The sequence below is a fragment of the Rattus rattus genome, chromosome 1 (genome assembly GCF_011064425.1).
Source record: "Rattus rattus isolate New Zealand chromosome 1, Rrattus_CSIRO_v1, whole genome shotgun sequence".
NCBI lineage: Eukaryota > Metazoa > Chordata > Mammalia > Rodentia > Muridae > Rattus > Rattus rattus.
Window position 1 is genome coordinate 170,221,765 of NC_046154.1, and position 26,806 is coordinate 170,248,570.

The following is a 26,806-nucleotide window of genomic DNA, read 5'->3' on the forward strand; positions in this document are numbered from 1 at the left end:
GCCTTTTCCTGCCGAGAGTCTATTACTAATAAAGGAAGGAGATATGTGTAAAAAGAGGAGGAAGAATGCGATGCGATAGCAAAAGAAAAGATTAAAAAAAAAAAAAACAACAAAAAAAAAAAAAAAAAACCGGAAGACATAAAACATAAACAGAGCTCCTTAACCCTGAAAAGCACATAAGGGGCTTGGGACCTGAGGAACTAAAGGAGGAGCAGGGCAGAACAAGACCTATAGTTATGCATAACCCCTATCAACTTTATTTTTTTTTTTAAAGATTTATTTATTATATATAAGTACACTGTAGGTGTCTTTGGACACACCAGAAGAGGGCATCAGATCTCATTACAGATGGTTGTGAGCCACCATGTGGTTGCTGGAAATTGAACTCAGGACCTCTGAAGAGCAGTCAGTGCTCTTAACCGCTGAGCCATCTCTCCAGCCCCCCTATCAACTTTCTAAATACCCCTAGGCATCCGCTTTGTCTCTGAACGAGAAAAATACCTACCCTATGGAACTATCATGAAGTCAAAAGTACACACACATCAAGGGCCCACAACAGCTCTCTGCACAGTTAAGAATTTGAAGAATACACTGAGATTCACAAATTTAAATGAAGTCACCACAGAGGGACACGTGAATGACAAAGACAAAAACAGCACCCTCATTTCACAAGTGCAGGCTGTAAGCAGGAGCCAATGCGACTGCACTGCTGCACTGCTCTATCGGGCACCGAGGAGGCAGGTCTCTGTGAGTGTGAGGCTAGCTAGTGTCACACAGTAAGTCCCTGCTCAAAGAGAGGGGGGGTGGGGTGCGGGTTGACCATAAACACAGAGGTATAACCATATAGGACATATAGGAAAGGACATATAGACTGGAGGAGAATAAAAAAATCACTGTGTTACAGGAAGGAAGAGGTTCGTTGGGAGGTTCTGAATGCCATTCTCTAACAGGACCCAACAACTACAATAATTAGAGAGCAGAATAGGTTAAAATGAGTACTAAAGCTTAATCTATAAATAAATACTACATAGTAAGTGCTATAGCGAAATCTTAAATTTCACGCTATCTGAAAATCATTTATTCAACAACAGAACTAGAGGTTAATTACTTTATTATTGAATTATATTGTAAAGTCTACATCTACGAATTAATAAATGCTTTGCATTTACATCAAGGACACATTTACTCTAGTGGAATAAAACAGACACAGACAAAAGACCAAGTACACGCTTTTAAAAAAGAAAATGGCATGTTTTACCTGGTCCGACTTTCGCTGTACTGGACCACACTTCCCTATCCAGAGCGACCTTATAGAAATGTGAAGCCAGATTAACCCCCACCCCCGTTTTTAAACATCAAATGGGGCTTCTCACAATTTTTAATTATAAACAGATGACTGAAAGCAATATGAGAAGCTGTGTCTGAGAACAAAGAAAGATGGCTGTCACTGTAGAGAGGGAAAGTTGAGTAAAACATGCCCCTTGTGGCTTGTCTCGAAAGAGATACTTTGAGAGGAAAGCACTTCAGATCTAAGTCAGCTCCCCACATGCCCTCACGGACCAGGCCTACATGTTCTGGTCTCTGGGGCAGAAGTTTACTTCAAATGCCTACGACATATCTATAAGCTAAACACAGTAAACATTAAGTCAAAGTTGTGTGCTGGTCTAGATATTCATATTCAGCTTCCTCCTTTGTAAAAATTAAAACTGTCTTTACATTCCGGATGTTATTAAAAATAATTTACAATTTTAGTGTGCTTTGTGGTCAATGACTGTAAAATTGCAACTTAAATGATTTAGTTAAAAATGTTTATGCTGTACTTGATTTTTACCAAAATTTAAATCGACTGCAACATCATCTAAGCCATACATGAGGTAAATTTCAGCTAAAAAAGACAACCATAAGGATATCGTTAATCACTTCAGGAGTACACAGAACCATAATGCCCACCTTATTTGAAATTACAAATTAAGCATTAGCTACTATATATGTGATTTAAAAGCAAGTCAGTTATACTTTTAAATCAAATTACATCAGGAATTACATGCCTAAAACAAATGAAAATCTCAACACCCCAACTCCATCTAAAACAAAGCAAAACAAAAATCCCTGGCCAGGAAAACTTTTTTTTTTTTTTTGGTTAAAAGACGACAATGGAATCGGACTGAAGCGGAGGGGACTGGTGTTTAGTTTCTAACTCTAAACAAACACCCCCCATGCTTATTTACCTACAGAACAGTCTGATGAGCTGGATGGACGGGATAGATGCTTTGCGGTAAATACAAGCACAGGATCCCAACGGGAGCCTTCTAGCTAACCCGCGGCTCTCAGACGCGCGCAGCCAGCTAAAGGCTCCCTAAGCAGGTATCTATGTTGCTCTCCAAGATCCCAGTGGAAAACTAAGTGTACTCAGGGCTTTAATGACGTAGCGCTTTCATGATATGAAAATATTCTAGTGAGCAGTGTGGCAGGGCTGCGCCAGCGACACCACACGCACGACAGGAGTCCCAGAAGAGCTTATTGCTGGACCTTCCACGGACAGACCGCTGCATACGGAAGGAAGCACAACTGCGTGACTGCTTCTCTTACTGAACGCCATTCACATTCTAACATTTTTACTCAGCAGAGAATAAGTCATAAATCTTTTCTGTAAGAATTCCAAGTATTTAATGTGTAGCTTCACATTACATCACCATGTTTTGCCTTATTTTTCAAATACACAAAACAATGCATTTTCCCCAAAAGTGAAATAAGATGTCCACATTAAAAAAATAAAGCCTACAAAAAAGTTCTGGAGCTAAAAAAATTATTCATATGGCACAGTGTGATCTCCAAAGTCCAAAACATTGAAATGAGATCCAGGTAAGCTTCCTGTCTGCTTTTCAACGCAGCGCTACCTTTACTGAGGTGAAATCACAATTTAGTTCTTCGGCCAACAAGTGGACACAGATGCTTTTCTACAGTTATTAAAAACAGGAGATCGAGTCGGATGTGCCGAAATGATTTCTTCAGTTGGATATTTTAGTATCTTGAAGAAATTTAGTGAAGGGGTTTCCTTGGTTGGTTTCCATAGCTTGATAGACCAAAAACAAAAAACCCGCCACGAGAGCAAACAGCAGCATTTTTATCCACATGGGAACGGAGCGTCCCTTCTTTGTCTTTTCCGACTTGACGTCTGCCAAGGGAACGTACTTCGGGACGTACTTAGATGAGAACGATTCTTCCATCCTGAAGTCACTGAGCTCGAGCGGCCGGCCGGCAGCACCTTTGATTGGTCTGCGGCAACTAGCACTGTTCAAAGCGAAACAGACAATTCCGGATGACTGAGTCAGCAGCAGAACCTTAGTGTGACTCCCAAGCAACCGCAGAAGGCAGCAGCAGACAAGTGACAAACGAAAGCAGGGCCCTACTTATCCATGCTCTGCAGTACCTACCGTCTCTTCTATGGTGGAGCTGGGAGGGAAGGCAGGGCCTTGCATGCTTGCTAGGCATTCTTATTATGGAGCTCCGCCTCTACCTTAAAACTTAGTTTTGGGGGGACTGGAGAGATGGCTCAGCGGTTAAGAGCACTGACTGCTCTTTCAGAGGTCCTGAGTTCAATCCCCAGCAACCACATGGTGGCTCACAACCATCTGTAAAGAGATCTGCTGCCCCCTTCTGAATACAGCTACAGTGTACTTATATATAATAATAATAATAATAATTAAAAAAAAACTAATCTTTTAAAGTCATTAATTTTTAAAAAAAAAAAAAAAATTAGTTTTGGGCTGGAGAGATGGCTTAGCTGCTTAATGGCCAGACTCCAACCAAAAGGCTAAGTTTGGTCCCCAGCACAGAAGCTGGCCCTCCAGCTGCCTTTAGCCTGATATGGTGGTGCACACCTTTGATCCTAGCACTTGGGGAACAGAGGTTGGCAGATTGCAGTCTAAGGCTAATCTAATCTATAGAGCAAATTCCAGAACAGTCAGAGCTGTTATAGAGCAACCATGTTTCAAACACTCCAACATTAGCTGCATCATTAATTATAAAATAGTGCTCAGGAGAAATACTCGCTAAGCCTGTCTTAAAGGCCGAGTACTGGACCGTGTACCAGTGGTAGCAGCACTTGGGAAGTGTGTCACATGATCTGCCTTGAATACATGGTAAATCCAAGATCAGCCTGGTGTCTCAGAAAGAGAAAATAAAACTTAACAGAAGCCAGAACCAGTGGCGATGAGATGGCTCGGTGGGGCAAGGCACTTGCCACCAAGACTAATGAACTGAGAAAACCAACCCTGACCTTCGGGTGATATAGCTTGTACCTGCCCACACAAAAACACAAAAAAGGTCTATTTAGATTCAAAGTGGGTGTTTGAGTGTGCAAGACAAAACCTGGATTGCAGCGTATACCTATAATCTCAGGGTTTAGGTGAAAGCACAAGGATGAGGGGTTCAAGACTATCCTCAGCTACACAATGAGTTCAAAGACAACCTGGACTACACGAGACCAGGCAGGACTAGGACAACGGCTTGGTCCACAAAGTGCTCGCTGTTCAACACGAGGACATGAGTTCAATCCCCAGTGTACATGAGCATCTACACACATTTTTGGCTTAGCCAGTGAGAGAAAGCATTTACTGCTTGTCTACCAAGTTTGATGTCCTGATTTCAATGCTCGGCACGCAGGGTGAACTCCCAAGAGTTGCCCTCCGACTCACATATTACTCACTATTAAGTTGGAGGAGGCAGCAGGTATACCTCTGGAGAGGCAGGAGACAGAAAGACTGCTGGGGGCCTGTTGGCCCGTCAATCCAGCTGAACTGTTACACTTCAGGTTCACTGAGTGACCGTGTCTCAAAATGTAAGAAGGGGACTGGCAATGGCTCAGTGAATCAGTGGATAAACTCTTCTGGCCACATCAACAAGCATCGGGTTCAGTAAGAGATGCTGTCTCCAAATAGAGGGTGGGGAGTAATAGAGGAAGTCATGCGACACCTACTGTCTGCCTCTGTTTTCCACAAGTGAACACAAACACCCAAAATAAACAAAGTTAAAAGTAAGCAAAGGAGTGTGTGTGTGTGTGTGTGTGTGTGTGTGTGTGTGTGTGTGTGTAACTACACTATTGCAGAGAGCTTGCTGCAGTATGTATGGGGCCCTGGATCTGACCCCAAGTACCACCAAACCCTGTCCCCACTCATGTAACAAAAATAAATTTCAAATGATTCAATTTTCATTGATGTGAACCACTTGATTCTGAGAACAAAGCTACAACAATGTTGTGACCAAGAACTAACAGTTCTCTAGAACGTATTTATACTTGATTTAGTCTATCCAAGTACCTAATTCCGGTTGGAGTAGAGGCTTCATACGGGAACATTTCCTTCAGAATATCCCTTTCTACTCTTCTTTCCTCTGTTTTTTCTCCCACCTAGTAAGAAACAAAGAAACAAACACAAATTAAAATTTAGTATAAATGTGTAATAATTCAAATACTTAAAACATCTTTAAGGGAACTAAGAACCCTCTGGCCTAGTTTTGGTTATTATCTAGGTACTGAGAAGCCTCCAAGACTCTTCATCACTGGGATGGCAGCTTAATGTGGTTATTAGAAAGAAATACCCAGCAACCCAACAAGGCTTGTAAATCCCCCCCAGGAATTTCCTTGTTTTGCATTAAGAATGCACTGTTTCTTCCTGTTAGGAATCTGTGCTATGTAAAGGACTAAATATAGAAGATACCTAATTAATGTAGACCTCTATCTTGTTTTAAAAGTCAAACCATTCCAGCTTAAAACATTTGCTTAAGATTAAAATTATAATAAGCCATGCAGTCAGCTTGGTTACACAGGCGTCTACTCCACAAAGGTACTTGAAGGTCTTTCCCCTCACAGCCCAAGCAGCATTCTAAACTTGGACCCACGACAGGAGGAGCCCATTACAAGCAGCACACCAACTCCCCTGCAACCAGGAACTGAACAGCACACAGCAGCGGGAATGTAGTATATTAGTCTGCCAGACCGTATTAATTTCTATTTTCACAACTAAATTTCTAGTCTTTTAACCATATATGCACATGTATGCACACACACACACACACACACACACACACACACACACACACACACACACACACACACACAAAATAAACCTCCCAGTAAACTTCTGTCTCTTCCCACTTAAAAAAAACAAAAGAAAACAAAACAGAAAGATGAAGGACAGCATGGGGCTAAATTGTATCCATTTACTTCAGCTCTTGTCAATGGTTTCTTTGGTGTTCTTCTGGTTATGTCTGAGAATTCAGTGATTGGCAGAATAGAAGATGCATGCTTGAAATTTCCAGTCAACCTATTGGCCACCTGCCAAGATTCAAATTATTCAGACTCAGAATTATCCAAATATAGCAAAGACACTTAAAATGAAAAAAAAAAAAAAAAAAAAAGATAATTCACTTCTGCAATTATTTAATTTACCCCTAATGCAAATTTAGGTACAAACACATTCATCGTTTCACACGTGAAACCTTAGACTTCTTTAAATATCCAGTAAAAAAATTATCTTCATGGTATTTAGGGTTGTTATGTAATTAAATTTATAAAATGGCTAAATTCAAATATTCAAAAATCCAGAAGTTTAAAACGTAGTATTAAATTTTCCATTTGCCAAAACTAACCACCTCCCAAATTCCAACTAAGGGGTCATTACAAAGAACAGCACTTAGACAGTGTACGAAACATATTTACTAAGGAGTCGTTGCTGGAAGCCTTTATAGTCTCAGCTATGGGAGTACTCTCTGAAATTACTGCACCATCTACACGAAAATGCTGTGAGGGTTCCACCTGTTAGTTTGAAAACAGAACAAAAACAATCAATGTGAAGCAATCACTAAGGCCCTACCAATCTGCAAACCCGACTCAGCGGCAAGCCCTGCGTCACCCTTCTCCTTGGAGTTCTTCTCGACCCTCTCGTGGACTCCCTAGTTAATGCCTGCAGAGGTCCGCCTTTTGAAGATCCACTTGTCCATTCAGTCTCAGTTACTCCAGCTTCAGAATAGCTCTAGTCAAGCATCGACACGTTAAAAAGTCATATCCTAACACAAACCCCCTGACAATGACCATTTTTAGCACACCAGAAACCAGGAACTCTCTAGAGATCAGCAGTTACAAACGATGCTACACCCTCAGACTATTTCTAACTAAAGGTACTGATTGTGCTGCCTTGTAAGCACCAGAAAGTAAAGAGCAAACAAAAATACACTCGTCTGAGGAGAGCATTAATAGCTAACACTGGCTTCTCCTGTGACGTGCTGCTTGGTAACTGACCTAGCACTGGAGCTGTGTCTCTGCGTTACACAGAAAGCTGACGGATCATGATTTATATACGTGTCTTTTATTACGACTCATTTCCAGGAAGGAAGGAAGGAGGAAGGAGGAAGGAAGGAAGGAAGCAGGATAGAAAGAAACCACTTTGATGGCAGTTTAGTGTTAGAGCCCTTATTTACCATGTGTTAGGTCCTGGGTTCTATCCCAGCAAGGAAAAAGAAAAAGCAAACAACAAACTTCTATGGCTGTTCATAAATCAGACATTCTTTCCATGTGACTTAATTATTTTAGTAGACTCTGTTATAAACTGTAATTGTACTGTCTCCTCCTATATAGAAAGTAGACTGTGGGGTTGGGGATTTAGCTCAGTGGTAGAGCTTGCCTAGGGAAGCGCAGGCCCTGGGTTCAGTCCCCAGCTCCGAAAAAAAAAAAAAAAAAAAAAGAAAGTAGACTGTGGCTGCCTTCCAACCCCAGATTAATTTTTCTCTGGGAAAACACAAAACAAAACTGGCTTTCCCTTCATTTAAACCTGAGTGGCTATGCACAGGGGTACTACATGTGTTGTTGTCTTAGCTTCAGGGAAGCAGAGGTAAGAGAATAGCCACAAGTTCTAAGACAGCCTAGGGTACATGAAAAAAATAAAAAAATAAAAAAGCAACTTAAGAGACGGGGACACGGCTTGTCTGGTGCATGCAATGCCATGGTCACTAGCACCACACACTGACCAACCAACAAAACAAATGAACAAAAATCAAAACAAAACAAAATAACCCCTAGGCCTCTCACACGCTCAACTCCACTCAACCAATCCAGTGTGGGCAGCTGTTTCAGGCTAACAGTGCACGAACAATCAACATCAGCCTTATATGTGGTTCAGTACTTTTTATTGTATGTGTATGTCTGTACACACACACACATCAGAGGCCATTACGAGGGTCCCTTGGGGCAGGAGCCACAGAAGCTGAGTCATCATGTGGGTTTGAGAATTCAACTCAGGTCCTTGCAGGAGCTCTTAACCACTAAGCCCTTTCTCCAGCACCGGCATCTTAAGGTTTTTGACTCCTAATCTGAATCTCAGGACTCTATTCTGCTACTAGTTAGGGAATCTCTGCTGAACGTAAAATTAACGTCAGAGGTCATTACGTAAATGAAACACTATGCTAACTTGTTATCAACAGTCAAACACACAAGTTAGACACAGCACCAGTCTGTGCTCTCGATCCTGGTGACATGCACCTGTCACCCCTGCCCTGGCCTCCAGCTCCTAATCCTCCTGTGCCTGCCTCATAGTGCTACAGCTTTAAGCACACACTGCCACTCACAGCAACTGACTTTGAGAATCTAAGTAAAAATTAATGAAATTATCATTCAATGGCAGAATTTGGAAAGATGCACCAACCACACAGAGGGCTATCTATCTCAACAGCATGGACGTGATGTGAGTATTCTATGCTTGGAGGCCTAGTGAGAGTCACAGTCCCACTCATCATCAGCAAGATGTTCCCTAGAAAAGTCCTGACTTATCTTGGTGACAAGTAGAAGAAACGAATCTTTTCTCACTGAGTTCTGATGAGGAATAAGTTGGAAGACGTTAAATAGCTGAGGCACGTGAGAATACAGGAGCTGGACTATTAAATCCAAACGCAATCGAAGCTCCGAACAAACAAAAACCCACACTAAATACTTTACAGTAAGATATAAATAAACAAGCCTTGCATGGTGCTGCTGGGCCACTAGGATGAGAAGCCTGAGGCTCGCATAGCGAGACCCTTTCTCAAAGTAGGTACACAGCATGCAAGAGCTCCTGGATTGATTCACAGGACGGAGGGAGGGAGGGAAGGAGAGAGAATACGCAAACACGGAATGAGTAAAGACAAAGAGCTGTATTGCACTCACAACCCACAACTGTATATAGAGGACCGTGATGTAAAGACATTTGAAGGCGTTGCAAAAACTGTAAAGCACTTTCACTTACACACCAACAGACCAACAGACAAAATCCTACCCGCAGAAGGCTGCTTGTCTAGGCATAGAGAGCTCACAGTGAAAACAACACACACATTCACCACAAGGAAAACAGCTGAACAGAGTAGAGCACATCCACAAATCTCAACATGCAGAGCGCAGCTGTACTAGGAAAGGGGACAGTATTTTGATTTGGGAGGGAGTGAACTCTAGGACAGATGAAAGGAAGGAATGTTTGATGCAACGGGCAGAGGCGCAAACAAACAATCTACGTGGAGTATTTCCTACGTAACATAAAACTCCAGCAGAACATTAAACTATTGCCTAAAAAAAGTAGATATTTTAAGCACAGTATTTTACTTTATGTACTAGTAAAACATCGGATTGCACTTAGCAGCCTCAGTGTCATTCTGAAAACTATACTCAGAAGGACCAGGATGCTCATGAATCATAGGTAAGAGTCAGAAGTTTACAACCTGTACTTCTAAGTGTGAAATGTTAAGTGCCCACAAATTCTCCTTAGGAACAGAGGAAAGGGACACAGAGGAGTGACTGAGACTCTAGACCCCACCTATCTGTGTGTGAATGGAGCCCAGCAGTAACGCCACTGTACAGCCTGCAGCAGGTTTTGGGAGTGATGGGAGCAATGACTGTATTACACTTGATCGGGCATATAAAAACCATACCCTAAATTGGGCAGTGGTGATGCATGCCTCCAGTGCTCAGGAGATAAGAGGATAACTGTTAAGTTCAAGGCTAGCCTGTTCTACAGAGTAAAATCCAGGACGGCCAACACTATAGAGAAATCCTGTCTCGAAAACAAAACAAAAACATAGGGTAAAAGACTCTATTATCCAGTGTGGTTGTGCACACCTTTAATCCCAGAATTTGGATTGGTGGGTATGAAGTCAGTCTGGTCTACAGAGCAAGCTCTGAAACAGCCAAGGCTACACAGAGAAACCCTATCTTAAACCTGGCCCCTCAAGGGTAGTTTTTCCTAGTTGTCGTGTATGAACTACTTTAAGCAACGAAGGAACTCAGCAAGGGAAGTTTCTCATAAAGTAATTAGTTATAGATATCTAATAACATGGCTGAGGAAAGCCATCATTTTTTTTTTCTTTTCTTTTCTTTCAGAGCTAGGGACCGAACCCAGGGCCTTGCGCTTGCTAGGCAAGCACTCTACCACTGAGCTAAATCCCCAACCTGAAAGCCATCATTTTGTAACTTTAAAAAATTACAGATTTAGGCAATATTATCTACAGCTGTTAAAACCACTAACTGGGGCTGGGGATTTAGCTCAGTGGTAGAGCGCTTACCTTAGGAAGCACAAGGCCCTGGGTTCGGGTCCCCAGCTCCGAAAAAAAAAAAAAAAAAAAACCACTAACTGAAAAGACCAACATCTAATTTATTGTTTAATTTTAATATTTTTGAAGGAAATTCATATTTTCTGAAATTATCAATAGGAAGGCTACAACATCATTTATGAAGTATTCTTGTCAAAGAAACTGAATCCAAATACAGACCAATCTTGTAGGTCTGCGCTATCAATTCAGTAGTCACAGCTACATACTTCTATTTAAACAGACGAGGGGTTGGGATTTAGCTCAGTGGTAGAGCACTTGCCTAGCAAGCACAAGGCCCTGGGTTCGATCCCCAGTTCGGGGAAAAAAAAAAAAAAAAAAAAGAATCTCACTATTTAAACAGACGGTCCATAGTCCAACAGTTACAAAAGGCTACTCCAGAACTGACAAACATTGTTATTGTGACTACAACAGAATAAAGGTCTAGCCTCCACTATGCCAGATCATACAGGATACCAAGAAACACAACACTTGAAAACTACCTCCAGAAAGGAGGAAATACCGATATGGCCAGCTACAGACAGAGGAACAGCCATGGTGTAAATTAGTACAGACTTATTGTTCAGACTTGTCCACAACTTAATTATGCAGTAAACCTTTTTTTTTGGCTAGGATCTGTGCTACACTCCTGTAATCCCAGCATCTGTGAGGTAGAGGCAGGAGGGTCAGGAATAGTGGGCCCTGCCTCTCCCCTCCCATCACCCGGAAGAAGGTCAGCAGGACCCAGTAGTGAACACCAGTAATCCCATCTCTCAGGAAGCAGGAAGCTTTACAAGAGGCCAGCCTGGGCAGGCGTGCCAAGGCTTCTCTGTGAATCACTGTTTCAAAAACACCACAGAAACCAGAGGCAGACAGACTGTGGGAAGGATAGATGAGTAACAAAGTAACAATTTTCAAGTGATGAGTAAAGATGAGGAAAAGAACCTAGGGTGCAGGGCCTAAATCAGAGCCAGTAACTTCCCTCTGCAAACTAATGTATTTAATTAATGCCTCATGCTAATTCTCTCCCCAGTTTCCTTTTGAAAACTCTATCTTGCCCTTCCTGTCCCATCCCCCCCACAACGGAAACTGTCATCTTAAACAATGTATCACTAGCTTCAAAGTGCAAGAAGCTACAAATAAAGTAAATTCGATTGAAAAATCTAGACACAAAGACAAATAAGACTTTCCCGAGATTTCAAATAAGTTGCATCAAAAAAAAAAAAAAAAAGTGCATTTTATCTTCTAAAACAATCCTCAAGAGGAAGCATGAGGTAGGGGGACACTGGTCTGAGACCCCAGGTTCAAAACTGCTACACCCAAACTAGAAACCGGCACCTTGACTAATGCTGGACAGCTTAGCATGACTATACACCAGAGGCTATGCTTGTGACACATCTCACAAAGCACGCGCCCCATGCCGCTCAACCAGGAAACCGAGTCTGTGGCAAGCGGCACTGTGTGCACCAACTATTTATCAAAGGTCAAGACACGGGTCAGGTGACACACCGGACATGGTGATCGTAAAACTACAGATACCTGATTGTGCTCAATCCTCCTTTGCTTGAGTGTTACTGGAGTCTTTGCTCTGCCCTTTAGCGGCTCTCTCTTCTCAAGCTTGAGCTCTATTTTAGAGTCTGGAAATAACATTGAAGAAATCATTATTTGCTAGAACGCGTAGGTTACATTCTACCAATATTAACTCGGGAACCCGGCTGTAGGCACATCAGTACAGGTGACCATCTTGTTTAATACCTCAATGGATAAAAACTGTTTAGTAAAACAGAACAGCCTGAACTTGTCCTTTTTAAAAAAATCCTGTACCGCTGCTTAATCTGGGTTCTTCTCCCTACTTATTCCTCTCCATTACTCCACCCCTAGAATGGGATCTTTGCTAGGATCAAAGGGGTTTCCGAACTGCTCCTGGGGAGACCTTTCATTGAAAGACAATGCAAATGTGGAAGTGACTATTGCTTTGTCCTTGTAATACATTACCGCTGCATAACAAGGATTACCTATTAAAATATCACAAAAGGGAAAATTTTAAAAAAGAAAGATTGTGTGGCACCAGTCATTTAATAATTAATGGTAATTTCCAATGACGTGACTGTAATGCTTGAATGTTATAGAAGTCTGTCCTTAATTAGGGGCTGTAGCTCAGTAGAAGACCATATGTCTGGGGTGCTAGGCTCAAACTCTAGCATCAAAATGATAAACAAAATTAAAGTCTTATAATTATTAGCCCAATAATGTATACATAAAAAGGCTGAGTATTCCAATTTAGCCTTGGTTTTACCATAGTTTGAAGACCTATACAAACTCTTTAAAAAAGTAGAACTTAAAAAAACAAAAACCCCTCAACAGCCATGACAGTTAGCAGCTGTAATCCTACTACCTAGGGCTGCGGCTATGAGGATCTCTAGTCCAAGGTTAGCCTGTGCTACAGAGCGAGACTGTCTCAAAATAAAACAGCACTTTTCTACTTTTGTGGCCATTTACCATAGCAAAACAGGTCTAAAAATTGGCTTTTTAAGCAAAGAAACAAGAATAGAATCAACTCTTAAAGCTTAGTTTTATGCCAGCTTAAGGTGGCCATGCTTCAAGCTGATCAAGGTAACTTTGTGCCTTGCTGGCCTTTCCAGTCTAAACCTAGTCGACCATATATACCTGCCATTCTCCCTCCTCCAAACAGTGATTTTTAACCAAAATAGTTCAAACAGGTCAATTAAGACTGAGCAACCAATCCTATCCCCAACGCTGTCACGGGATCTATGAACATTATCTCTGTACACTCCTCAGCATTATAGTGTCTACTTCTGTTCTTTCTTAACTCAGAATCTAAGAAACCTTAGACAGCAGAGCAAGATAAATAAATAAAAAATATCTATTAGCAAGCAGGGACTGACTAGATAAATAAGCTATATGGTTACAAATTAAATTCTTGCTCAAATTTAGATTTTAACAGCCAATTAAATACAGTCCTCAAATAGTGAAAAGGACATGTGACAATTAGAAAATTCTCAGGCACTAATGGAATGTTTCAATGATGAAACGGAAAAAGTATGTTCATCCACATATATTCAACTTGTTCAAACTCCGAGAATAAAGCACACATAAAACATGTTTCTGGAGACCACACAAAACTGTTCAAATTTAACAACTTTATTGAATTCGTAGAGGCATTCTACAGGCATACATTGCTTTAAAGAAATCACACAGCACTTAACAGGTACATGTATGCATGTACATTTTAGAAGACATAACAGCTGCAGGGATGGAGTGAGTAGCCTAACAACACGGGGTGCTGGACATGTACACCAGGGCTGCATTTGATTATACTGCAGACTATCTTCCAGACTGTCTCTGCAACTGGGACCTTACCTTACAGCCATACAAACGAAAACAGGGCAATACATTGCTTCATACAGACACAGACATTGGGGGAGAGTAAAAATTCTCAAGGTTTTTAGAAAATACCTCATTGGTTTTAGCATCCAGATATGTAATTTAACTATGCAGGACATACAAAAATATCTTTAAATACATGTAGAAAATAAAAGCCCCATCTTTGTAGTGTCATGTTGAGCGACCATGAGGTACAGCAGATTCTTATTTATCATCCCCGTGTTCCTCAAATGTGGCCCATGTACTTGTGTAACCAGGGACTGACTACCTCCTCTATCAGACATGAAACTACATTGCTTTCTATTCCTTTACTAAAAATGAGCATAAATGTGTTATACAGATATGCAATCTACCTCTTATCAGTTGCTTACAAAGTATCTCTAGATCTAAGTGCTCATTAAACTGTTTTAAGTGGCTGTGAGCTGAACTCAGAGTCACATGCAGCTCACCACTGAGGAGCAGGGCCTTTCCCTCTGACACAGGCACACGCGTGTCTGATCAATCAGTAAGTTTGTGTATTGGCACTTAAGAGTTGCACTGGTCTAGAATTATAAAAGTTCTCTGCAGACAGAAGTGCAGACAGATGTGGAGTGTGTAGACAGATGCTTGGCTAAAAATTCTGGTACAAAGGTCAGCTGTAAGATGTCTGGCAATGTACTGAGTGGACAACAAAATGACTATTAGCAAGACAGATGTACGGAATGAAGGCAGGCGGCACAAAGCAGAGCAGACTGAATCATGCCTACGCACTAGACTTCCCGAAACCAAACTCCTGTGAGCAGGGAACATAAAAAACAAAATCAGTGTTTCAAGGACTAACAATGTTTAACTCCGACCTACACATAAGGAAGGATGTGAATGGCATACTAAAGCAAGTGAGGGTTCTACTGATTATTTCAGTTGCTGGGACTCCGTGTAAACCCAGAGTGTCATATAAAATAGGAAGCTGTACACTCTTGTGAGACAAGTGTGATGTGATCTACCAAGCTTCAATGGTACTAGGCCTTGATATGTGCCGTTATACTATAACTTGATGAGTGGGAGCTTAACACCTTGAAATCGGCTCCATTAGGAGACTAAATCCATAGAAAGGTCCACGAATTCTCCAAGTCAACGTTTCTGTCTTTGTCCTTAACCTTATTACTGCTTATTTCCACGCTTTTTAATCACTTTGTGTACTTCCCCTCCAAATAACGCTCCACCCTTAAAGGGGGCGACAGTTAGTTTCTTCTTAGAAGCTGGACTGATCTTACAGTCCTTCAACCACAGATAACGCCGACCCATGGTAGAAGACCCCATGGTGCAGGCACACATCCTCGCTTCATCAAATGCAGCGTCACAAAGATAGGATGCTGCATCATAGGCTCTGCTCAGAATCTCCAGGGCCTGCAGTGCATCACTAGGATCGGAATTAATCATCTGTGCAGCCTGACTTATGTCAGCTTGCAGAGACTTAGCCACGAAGGCGGTGTGGGCTGCGATCTGCAATGTTGATGCTGCAGCTTCGTAAGACCTACAGAAAGCCAAGTCCAACTGTTTATCACAAGACTCAGTGGAGGATGCCTGAGTGGCTGCTCGTGGGGTGGCTTCAGAAATAAACCCCAGGATCTCATCATCTACTTTTGGAACTGATAATATCTGGGTTGCCTCGCTGGAAGAAACTGGATATTTGCATGCCACCATTGGCAGCTGCCTATCAATTTGCTGCCACTCCTCTTCAATGACCTTTACGATAGACTCATGGAGAGGGAACGACGGTTCTGAGGCATCTATTTTATCCCGCTGTGGCTGCTCAGACACTTCTATTCCCAGAGTAGTAAGAGAATGAGAGACAACACTTTTGCCCAAAGAAGACCTATGTTCGGATCCAGGTGTATTCTGGAATGCCACACAGGAGCCAGAGTCCCCTCCCTTTACTGGCTTCTCACTGAGCCTAGGGACTTTTCGGGGAGGGGACAGGGATTCAGATTCTGGATGGCTGGACTGGCTAAGTCTCCTACATATGTTTTCTACATCCAGTGTAGGTACAGAATCAGAAGTCCCAGGCAAACTGCTGACCCCACCCTGGACCAACAGAGAATTGACGTACTCTCGGATTGCCTGAGCAAGTGGAGGAGAAATGACCTGGGACCTCTCCGACTCTTGCAGCACTTCTCTTTCACTAGAGAAAACTGACTGATCTGAAACATGAGGCTCCTCAGCACGCGATGGCTGAGCTCTACTCTTCCCTCCACGGCAAATATTTTCTACTACGTCCTTACAGTATGTAGTAGTGGTTTCTCTGATCAGTGAAGGAGACGCTGCAGCAGAGACCAGCCTGGCAGCAAATTGACGCTGAGAAGATGGTGAAGAGCTTTTCTCTACACATCTATCATAGCTAGACTCTGAAGGAATAAATAAGCTCCGTCCAGGGGCTAACTTCTGCGTCTGTCCCTTCCCAGGCAAGGCTGTATCAGCACGAGTGTCCCTAGGTGGGTCTCCCTTAGCAGTATGTACTTTTTTAGCTGCCTGCAGTTCAGTCCTGCCCAAAGGAGGACGGGCGGAGATTTCAGGGAAAGAAACACCCTGAAAAAATGCACCAGAGGGAGTAGATGCAAGTTCAGAAAAAGGAACACAATCCCTAGCGGACTTCACTTTCTTGTGTTCTTTCTTCTTTCCTGTAGAGGCAAAAGAGGCAGGAAGTTTAAGCATGACTGGTTTGGGCTAGTCTTACTTGCCTCCTTGCTAAAATAGTGTTGTTGAAGAAAAGGGCCCTATTCTTCACATTCTCAGCAACTAATCTGGTATATGGTGCCCTAGAAGGCACAGCCAAACTAAATATTTACAAACTCAGCAAATTAGGAGTTAAAACTTTTTAAATATGAAATTCTGCATTATTCTAACTTTAAAACAAAATATACTTCCTATTCTAGTCCCCAAAATATTTATAATTCTTTTAAATAACTCATATGCCTATTACTAGAAATATATTTAAATGTTAACACTGTATATTAATTATAAGGAATAAACACATAAACATGTAATATGGACCAAAAAAAATTACGTGGAACAAAATGGCACATAAAAGACTCAACCTAGTCGTTTATATAGAATTAAAAAAAAATAAAGTAGCAGTATCAAACTCATCATTAAATATAAGAATGAATTAAATTAGTAAGATAAATACCAAACTAACCATTTCTTCTGTAGATGTGATAATGGAGAAAGAAAAGAACTTTCCCTTTACAAAAGTATCATTTTGAACCAAAAGTTAAATAGCTATTTAAACAGAAAGTTAAATTACATATATCTGATCAATATTGCTTTGAATGATACCTTCTCACAGGTCAACACTAAGTTGGGAAAAAGCCCCTCGTGTTTTCAAGCACATTCAAACGTTACCTTCGTCATTGTCACTGTATCTGTCAGAGTCGTTACTCCCATTCTGTCTCGTGTTTTCTGCAGAGGAAGAGACTGTTGGGAGAGGAGTAGAGGATCTCGATTCTGCTCCCTGTTCCCTCAGCTTCAACAGCTTCTTCTCATACAGCTTCCTGGTGGTTCCTGTGTTAAGGAAAAGTTCCATTACACTGGCATCGAATTATCTTTGTGAGCCACCGATGTAAGCGCTGGTCCTCAGCAAAAACAGTGCAAGCTCTTTAAACTGGGACCATCTTTCCAGCCTCCACAGAAAATCAGTTTTTACGCAACATGCTTTCTGTTTCTAAAGTAAGTAATTAAAAAATAATACATAATGTACGCTTTTCCAAAAGAGCTGTTTCTCTGGGATGTTAATACATGATTATTGTTCACGTGAGTGGGAGCTTTGTTGGCACGTATGTCTGTACACCATGTCCCTGTGTAGGCCACATGACAGTGTCGTATGTCCTGTTACAGATAGTTGCTAGCCTCCTGGGTACTGGGAATCCAATACGTCTATCTGCTGGAAAGAGCAGCCAGTGCTCTTAAATGCTGAGCTGTCTCTCCAGCGCCCCAAAGAGCTTTCATGCCAACAGATGGAGACCTTGAACAGAAAATGATCATACTTCAGAACACTGATCAGTATGCCTATGAACACTCACCGAGATATGGGTGTCAAATTCTATCAATCTTACCTGAATATCTTTAATTTTTACTTTACATTAGTTATATCTTTCCTTAATTTTTGGATAATAGGTCTTAAGACAACTGATATATTAACATGCAATTTAGCACATTTTCATGTAATATGTATTTTTTAGTGTTTCCAGAATTTCACAAAAGATATATATATATATCAAATGTCTGTTGGTAATTATAACTACACGTTTGTCTGTGAGTAGCCTATGAAGTGCACACTTTTAATTCCAGCACTTGGATGGCAAAGCTAGGCAGGCTACACAGTGAGATCCAGACTCCAGACAGACAAACAAAAGACAAAACCAACTCATTGTTTCCAACTATAGCTGTAAGAAAACCCACCCAATCTCCATACTGTGTTTAATTTTCACATAATTGAGGTTCTGTGTGGATTTCTCTCAGTCTTGCAGTTAGTGCCTAAAATCTGTAAGAACAGCATGATCAACCTGGCAAACACACTGCTACCTGAAAAAGGCAACGATGGATCGAGTATTTAGTTCTTGCACACCTTCTGTTTCCTTTGTTCTTTAGACTTAGAACAAAACCCTTAATGCTAATTAGGAAACAGAACACTGTGAGGGTCTGAGTACTTACACTCTACTCATTATTCTCCCTCTAATTCACTGATGCAGATGCAGACTTGACCAGATAAGATCCAAGAGGTCTACAGAATAGCCCAACACCACCCCTGAAGAGGACAATATCAGCAATTGGTAATTTTGCGTATTGTCTACCAAAAGTCTCCTTCTTTACTGAGAGTTAGGGAAACCACAGTGATGATTGGTTAAGTAAATAAAGACAAATGGTCTCAGAAGATCCAAATTCTAACCATTAATAAGAGTAAAAAATGGGGGTTGGGGATTTAGCTCAGTGGTAGAACACTTGTCTAGCAAGCACAAGGCCCTGGGTTCAGTCCCCAGCTCCGAAAAATAGAAAAGGAAAAAAAAAAAAAAAAAAAAAAAAAAAAAAAAAGAGTAAAAAATGATTTGGGGCTTGCTCTTGGCAAAGGTATTGGACTTGATCAACTTACCCACAATGGGACCAGGATTCACTCCATATCTCACAAGCTGTTCCAGAAGTTCTTCGTTAGAGAGCTCTGTCACATCCAGATCATCTTTATCTTCTGGCCTGGGCTTATCAGTTTTCTTTGTGGCTTTCTGTAAATAAAGTACAATTATCTCCTCTACATGAAAGTACTCATTTACATGACATTCTCTATGCAAGGGACAAGGTGACCTATTGTCACACTACTACAGCAATCTGATTAAACTAAAACCCAGTATTTGGGGCTGGAAAGATGGCTCAGCAGTTAGGGGAACTGGCTGCTCTTCTGGAAGACCTGGGTTCAATTCCCAGCACCCACATGGCAGTTCACAACTGTAACTCATGTTCCAGGGGATCCGACACCTTTACACAGACATGCGTGCAGTCGAAACACCAATGCACATAAAGTAAAAAAAACAAAAGCACTGCTCTTGGGGGCTGAGGCAGCTCAGTGGTAGGGTGCTAACTGCCTAGCTGAAGAGAGTAATGGCATCTAGTGCCCAAACAGCGAATACAAGCAGAGTAAGTCAAATGAACTAAAGCCATGAACTGTGCCTGGCCCAATCAGATTCTTCAGTGTCAGGGGATCTGAACGCCTTCCTAGGGTACTGACACAGTGGTACATAAGCACACATGCAGGCAGAGCACCCATATTTTTTTTGGGTACAATAGACATTTATTTAAAGTGAGGCATATGTAGAGCAAATAATTCTTAAATTGTGATTTGGGTTGAAATAACTTCATAAAAATATGGTGAGACCAGGCACATCCACAGATCTTAACTACAAGATCAGTTCTCTGCCCACTCTTTTCTCTCTCTTCTCCCCTTTCCTTCCCAATATCCTCTTTCAGATAGGGTTCAAGGTAGAATTTGTCCTCCTCATATTTTGTTCACTGATCCTTAGGCAAGATCTGGTATGCCACAGTCAGGTCTAAGGCTCTCTTGATTCACAGTCTGTCATTTGACAGCCCTCAGGAAGCCTTCTCATGGCTTCTTCCACACTCTCAGCGTCATGTGTGGTCATCATCTCGCATTAACCCCGGTTTATTGGATCCTGCAGCATTGTAATACCACTTCTGAAAACCATCCGGCCACCCGCTTGGCACTGCAACTGCAGGTCTGCCCGCCAGTTTGACCTTAGAGTAAAGCATGCACTGCCTTCCGGCCAGAACATCCATATTGAAGTCATGGAAAAAACAAAACAAGGGCTGGAGAGATGGATCGTGGCTAAGAGCACTGACTGCTCTTCCAGAGGTCCTGAGTTCAATTCCCAGTAACCACATGGTGGCTCACAACCATCTGTAATGGGATCTGATGCCCTCTTCTGGTGTGTCTGAAGACAACTATGGTGTACTCATATATAATAAATAAATCTTTAGAAACAAAAACAACAAACAAAACACTTCTTATCAGAAAGGATGGGGCTGTTAATATTCTGGGTTCCTGTCTTCCCTTTAAAAAAAAGAAATGAAATAACAGAAGCCTCTTGAATTTAATTTACATAAGTGAAGAAAAACATTTTGAAGCAGGCAATATGCTTGCACAAAATGGACCAGAAAGTTGGGGTCCATCCACAGCCTATTTGATATTAAAATTTAATCTGTGGGGGAAAGAGTTCCAGGAAAGTAACACTACCTAATAAATATTAAATTTAGTAAGAACAAGTACTGGGAAGCAGGTAGTGTGCTGTGCACTGTTAACAAGAATTAAGTATGGTTGGGGATTTAGCTCAGTGGTAGAGCGCTTGCCTAGCAAACGCAAGGCCCTGGGTTCGGTCCCCAGCTCCGAAAAATAGAAAAAAAAAAAAAAAGAATTAAGTACTGTGTAGAGGTCCCTCCCATCCCTAAGGCAGCCTTAACCATGTGCGTGCTGTCAGTACCTGTGGAGACCACAAGAGGGTGTCAGCTCCTGGAACAGGGAGTTACAGGTTGTGAGCAACCGTGTCAGTGCTGAGAAGCAAACCTAGGTTCTCTGGCCCAGCAGCCAGAGCTTTTAAAGACTGTAATCCAGGGTGACCTCCCAGCAATCCTCCTGCTTTCATCACAGGAGTTCCAGCACTAGGCATGAGCCAGCATACCCAGCTATAAAATATTGCACAGAACATGTTATGTATCTACTTGTCTTTCATCCTTCTGTACTGTTTAGGAGTTAGGTCCAGTCTGAGCTGTGGGATGGAAACCCTGTCTTAAAACCCAAAACAAAACAGGAAGAACCGCCCACCCACAGATCTCCAGCACAGGCACAGTGGGGCATACCTGAACTCCCAGCACAAGGAGCCTGAAGGGGATCACTAAGTTTAATGCCAGCCTGAGCTATATAGCAAGAATGTCTGTAAGTAAATGAACAAATATGCATGCCTGAAGTTCTGGACTCAACCCAGCCAGAACAGAACACGCTCCCCTGACAGGCTCACTAAGAATGTTACTGTGCCCCACTGGATCCCGAACAGCTAAACTTGCATGCTTGGCATGCCCTAACAAAAAGGCAGATTGCCAACCGCACAAATGCTTGCTCTCGTGCCCACTATCGAGGTGATTTTAACACCTAAAATATTGGTATCAAGACAGATAATTAAAAGCCTAAAAGTACCCCCCCCACACTAGAGCCCATCATATGCATCCAAGGTGATATTCTATGATGGTAATAGATATGAGACAATCTTATGATTTTATGAAATTATCCTTAGGACTTTGAAGTGGTAAATTAATTTCTAAATCACAACTCACTTTATTCATGTACTGATTGCCAATATTAATTTCTCAAGTAGTTGATATTATTGAGTCTAATCAAGGCTGTACATTTAAAGATATTTAAATAGTGCGGGTGGAGAATACAAACCTATGGTTGTGCTAGTGTAGAGAGAGCACCCATGGGATACAGCTTCTCCCAAGTGCTAGGCGTCAACACTACTAAGTGCACTCTAACTGCACTCTTGCTGTACAGCCTAGTCCCATATAGCACGTGCTCACGAAAATGTAGGCTCTTCCGATGTGAAGGCGAGGTGAGTTGGGAAGAGGAAATACGACAATTTTTAGGGATAAAAGATGATAGATATGCAGAGCCCAATCTGCAGGAGTTGAGCACAGCTGGAGGTTCACTTACAATGTGAGCACTTGGGAGGCCGAGGCAGGACCACACCAGAGCGAGGAGACTCAATGTCAAAAATGAAATCAGCACATATCAGAAACTCAAACATGACAGCTAACAGAACTGGTTTTGTTTTGAGCTGAAGTCTTATGTGTGAAACCATAAAAGCAACACCCCACTATCTGGGGATGAGTTTAAACTCCTGACCCTCCAGCCTCCGCCAGGTGACCTGAGATTTAGCTTCACACAACCAAAAGCTCTGTGGCTTGGTCTTCTCGGCCAAACACTTGGATGGTTTAATAGAAAAACCTGTCCCACCACGTACCATCTGAAATGGAAAATACGTTTTATATTTTAAACTAAATACCAAGGTAGTTTTAAAGACTTGAGAGGCTAAAAGCACTGGTTGCTTTTCTAGAGGACTTAGGTTTGATTCTCAGCACCAACAAGGAAACTCACAACCATCTAACGTCAAAGGATCTGATGGCCTCTCTGGTCCTGGGGAATGAGAGCTCACATACACATGACGGGCATAAGTACACACAGGACAACCATCCACCCATACACAATTAAATAACGAAGTTGGATGGAGAAAAACAGGCAAGGGAGGGATATAATTCAGTCCAGTGTGGTGACCTATGCCTTTAGTCCCAGCACTTGGGGGACAAAAGCAGGCAGATAGATCTCGAGTTCAAGGCCAGCCTGTCTACAAAACCCAGACACCCAGAGCAGTCACACCGAGAAACCATCCCTCAAAAAATTTTCTTCCATCCCCCCAATTAGGCTCTTGATGAGAGTCTGATTAGGCGGCCCAGGCTGACTAAAAACCCTTATGATTCATCCGGTCTCAACAACTTGAATGCCAGATTTACAGATTTGAGCCACCAAGCTCTGCTAGTAACTTTTACTTAAAGTGGTTGTGTGTGTATTCACACTCAGGTACATGTGTTTTCCACATCTAAGACATGCCACTGCTGTGCCCAGCTTTTTATGTGGGTGCCAGAGGTCAGGTCCTTGTGTTTGCATGACAAGTCGTTTCCCTAGCCCCCTGAATGGCTTTAAGCCCACAAAAAGCATGGAATCTGCCCAGACAGCCAACAAACACTCACTGAAGAAAGTGTACATACACATAAAGGAGTTTTATTCATCTATAAAGAATAAAATCACGCCATATACAAAAATGGATGAAACTGAAAATTATGTTAAGCGGAATTTGCCACTCAGTGCAATGGTGGTGCATACCCATAATCCCAGACCAGGAAATCAGAGAAAATGCCATCCTGGACTAAGGTGAATTCGAGACCAGTCAGGATTACATGACAACTCCCCCTCCAAAGACAAATATCCTACATACTCTAATATGCTGAATCTGGATTAAAACAAACAAACAAAACAAGTGACATGTAAAGTTGAAGGGAGTAAAAAGGGACTACTGTGAGGGGAGAAAGGGGTGGGTAGCAATGGGAGAATTGATACTAAGTTAAAAAGTTAGGGTGAAACCCATTATTTTGTATGATTAAAAATACAGTGACAAGGGGCTCCAGACATGGCTGAGAGGTTAAGAACACTGACTACTCTTCCGGAGGACCTGGGTTCAATTCCCAGCAACCACATAGATGCTCACAACTGCCTGAAACTCCAGTTCCAGGGGATCTGGCACCCTGAGACACATGCAGGAGAAACATCAGTGAACATAAAAAAATAAAAATCTTAAAACACACACACACATACAAATATGTAACATGTTTGTCCCCCAAAATCCACAAATAGGAGACCCCAAAGATAATAGGCGGATCAATCTTTACTTGGTTTTAGGATGAGGATGGCATGGACTCCAGCTGGGAAGAGAGGTGCCCTACACTTTTATTCCTCGAACTAGTGCTTACTAGACACTGACTTGTGCCAATCTTAAGACACTTGAGAAATGAAAGCTCAGGGCCAAAGGTTTCTCAACTAAATCCACACATGCGTTTGACACAGCTTTCATTCTTGTTCGAGCAACCAGGAAAAAGAACATATTTAAAACAAAATTAACGTTAAACAACACTGCAAAACTTTCGAAGCAAACAGTTTGAGGTGTGGTCGCCCCCCCCACCGCATGCTAAGCAAAGAGGCTTTGAGTTCAATTCCCAGCACCAAAACGAGAGGCAAGCCGCGATATCAGTAAATAGGGACACCAATCAAAACATTCACGTGTCTCTCAAAGATTTTAGGTTACACCAAGTCAATAGTCTTAACTTTTAATGACTTGAATTCTGTTAACTCAAAATAAACCTACAAAGTACTATTTAAAACGTAGCCCCCTCCCTCCCCAAAAAAAAACCCAGCAACAACAACAACAAAAAAAAAAAACAAAATGGTATACACTGGCGGGAACCTGTCTTACACTTTACTGATCTGAGGCATCAAATTGTAATATTGATACATCAGTGCGTCGTAAACTTTTCTTTTTGCTTTACTTCCTCCGGCAAAATGATAAACTCTTACTAGCTGGGATTTTCCAGTATGTCTAACTCCAGTATGAAGTAACTTTTCCAAATGCAGCCTAAGGCGGTCCAGTTACAGTACAGCTAGCCCAGCCCACTTACGGCGGGGCCTACAGACTGGAAGAGCAAGGCGAACGAGGAAACAAACGGTTCAAAAAGCCCTCCATCTGTAAAGACATAAAAAGGCGGGAATGCCTTTATTTAAAAAAAAAAAAAAAAAAAAAAAAAAAAGGCCAGAGATGACTATGTCGCAAACTGCCCTCCAGGGAGCGCTCTGACACTGTTGCGAGTCACTTCAGTGCTAAAGCGGGAAAACGCTAGAACTTCACCTCGCGTGCTGGGGCCAAGCCTGTAGGGCTTTAGAAAACGGCTCCGAAGGCCGCGTCTACACCCACTCCGGACCGTGCACACGGATCCGGAGCCCGGCGGTGCATCGGGCCAAGCAGCAAAGTTGCAAAGCCGCGGCGGCTCGCACCGAGGACTCCCCACTCCGCGCCCTCCCCGGCGGGCCTCGCGACTGGGGCGCCGCGGGCACAGGGTCCCCCCGCGCGGGGCCAGCCCCGCTGCCGAGCACGCGCCGCGGCCGTCAAACGCCCGTCTCCGTGGCCCCGACCGGGGACTCGCCTTACCCTGCCGACGGCGCCGCGGCCGCGACCCACGGAGGCCCCGGAGCCAAGCACCGGGGTGGGCTCGCGCTCCTCGTCGCTCGAGAAGTCGGGCGGCCCTTTGCTGTTGGCTCCCGCGGCGAGCGGCGGCCGGTTGCGCGCCGTGAGGTGCTGCAGGTAGAGCTGCACGTACACGTCCTTGCGCTGCTCGCCGGCCGGGAGCGTCACGTTGTTGGCGACCAACTCGCTCTTCAACTTGTCTTTGGTCAGGACCGAAGGGTCCTCTAGGAACTCCGGCATCTCGTCCCCCTCCTTCTCTCCTCCTCGGCCCCTCGCAGTCGCCGCCGCTCAAGCCGGCGCGCTCGCTCGATCGCTCGCTGGTCCCGGGGGCTGCGCACGCCGCCTCGGGAATCCCTGACCGGGAGCAGCGCCGCAGGCACGGAGCAGAACTCGGACACAAAGCCCAGGCCGGCCAAGCCACAAAAGCCCCGGGCGCACCACTGGTGAGCAAGTGCGGCCAAGCCTGGAGCCCGCAGCGAGCCTAGCCCACACACAAGCTAGTGCGTGGGGTGGGGAGGGGGAGCCTGTCTCGTGCACGCCCCAAGAACACGCGCCGCCATTGGCGGGCGCCCGGAGGAAGCGCGGCGCGGATTGGCTGGGCGGCTCGCGCGGGTTCCAGCCGCCGCGGCGCAGGGCGAGAGGTGCAGAAACGCAGTTTAAAAGGCGCTCGGGCGGGAGCTGGGGCGCGGGGGCCGCTGTTTCCTCGGCTCTCCACCCTTCCCCTCGGACGCAGATAAGGCATGGGCGGTACTGGTTTGGCGCGCTGTTTCCTCTCCTGCTCCCTGCACCGGAGAAGCCTCGCACCGGCCTCGGTCGCCTTCTGATCGGCGGAGTTCTGCGCCAGCTTTTGAGGACCCTTTGCCGGGGCCTGGCTCCCTCTCGGGACACCGAGCCCCCCAAGAATGGCGGCAGCCTGGCTTTCCATCGAATTCTGGTCCCGAAGGGGAAGCGGGAAACCAGGCAGACTATGGATCAGGGAACGCAGGAAGTCAAATCTCCTGGGTTTGCAAACGCTTCTTTTGTCTGGAATCTAGGGAAAGCCAGACTTCAACAGCCGAAGGTTTCCATACTGCTTCAATTTGTTACAAAATTGCATTTTTTAAGTCTCCCATACGCTTCTTACCCTTTTACCAAACGCTTTGGTTTCAATAGTTCCTTGAGGCTTAAAACAAATCCCTTTGTATTTTTGTTAAGTCGTCTAGGTTAAGACCCGCACCCCACCCCACCTCCAAACATCCCTAACTTCATCAAACCTAATGTTTGGTAATGAAACAAGACGAAACGCAACATTTAGAAACTCCTCAATAGTCAACTTTCTGTGCATGTAGTCGTTCATACTAGATTTTTAATTTTAGAGGAAGCCAGGAATTTTAATTTTAGAGGAAGCTGTTAACCTGATGCAATCTCAAATATACCACAGT

At 43.2% G+C, this 26,806-nt stretch overlaps 1 protein-coding gene and 1 pseudogene across 5 annotated transcripts; both read right to left on the reverse strand.

Moving 5' to 3' along the window:
• Positions 1–1,094: 1,094 nt before the first annotated feature.
• Positions 1,095–25,913, reverse strand: Tmpo (thymopoietin). Of its 5 annotated transcripts, XM_032911425.1 has the most exons (9): positions 25,350–25,913; positions 19,133–19,259; positions 17,389–17,547; positions 12,142–12,239; positions 6,912–7,031; positions 6,719–6,814; positions 6,224–6,334; positions 5,319–5,407; positions 1,095–3,291 (listed from the first exon to the last, which is right to left on the reverse strand). In XM_032911425.1, the coding sequence occupies exons 1-9, from the start codon at positions 25,623–25,625 to the stop codon at positions 3,009–3,011; spliced, it is 1,359 nt and encodes a 452-aa protein (XP_032767316.1). In that variant the 5' UTR covers positions 25,626–25,913; the 3' UTR covers positions 1,095–3,008. The 5 variants fall into 5 exon arrangements, with proteins under 5 accessions (XP_032767316.1, XP_032767322.1, XP_032767330.1 ...); XM_032911431.1 differs by lacking the exon at positions 6,912–7,031; XM_032911439.1 differs by lacking the exons at positions 6,719–6,814; positions 6,912–7,031.
• Positions 19,588–20,352, reverse strand: LOC116908154 (annotated as a pseudogene).
• Positions 25,914–26,806: the final 893 nt, after the last annotated feature.

Coding starts and splice junctions, on each gene's coding strand:
- Tmpo (XM_032911416.1), bottom strand. CDS start 25,625: ATGCCGGAGTTCCTAGAGGACCCTTCGGTCCTGACCAAAGACAAGTTG. Junction 19,260..25,349: donor GCCGCGGCGCCGTCGGCAGG/GTAAGGCGAGTC, acceptor CTTTATTTACAG/AAAGCCACAAAGAAAACTGA. Junction 16,665..17,388: donor ATACAGTGACAATGACGAAG/GTAACGTTTGAA, acceptor TTGCCTCTACAG/GAAAGAAGAAAGAACACAAG.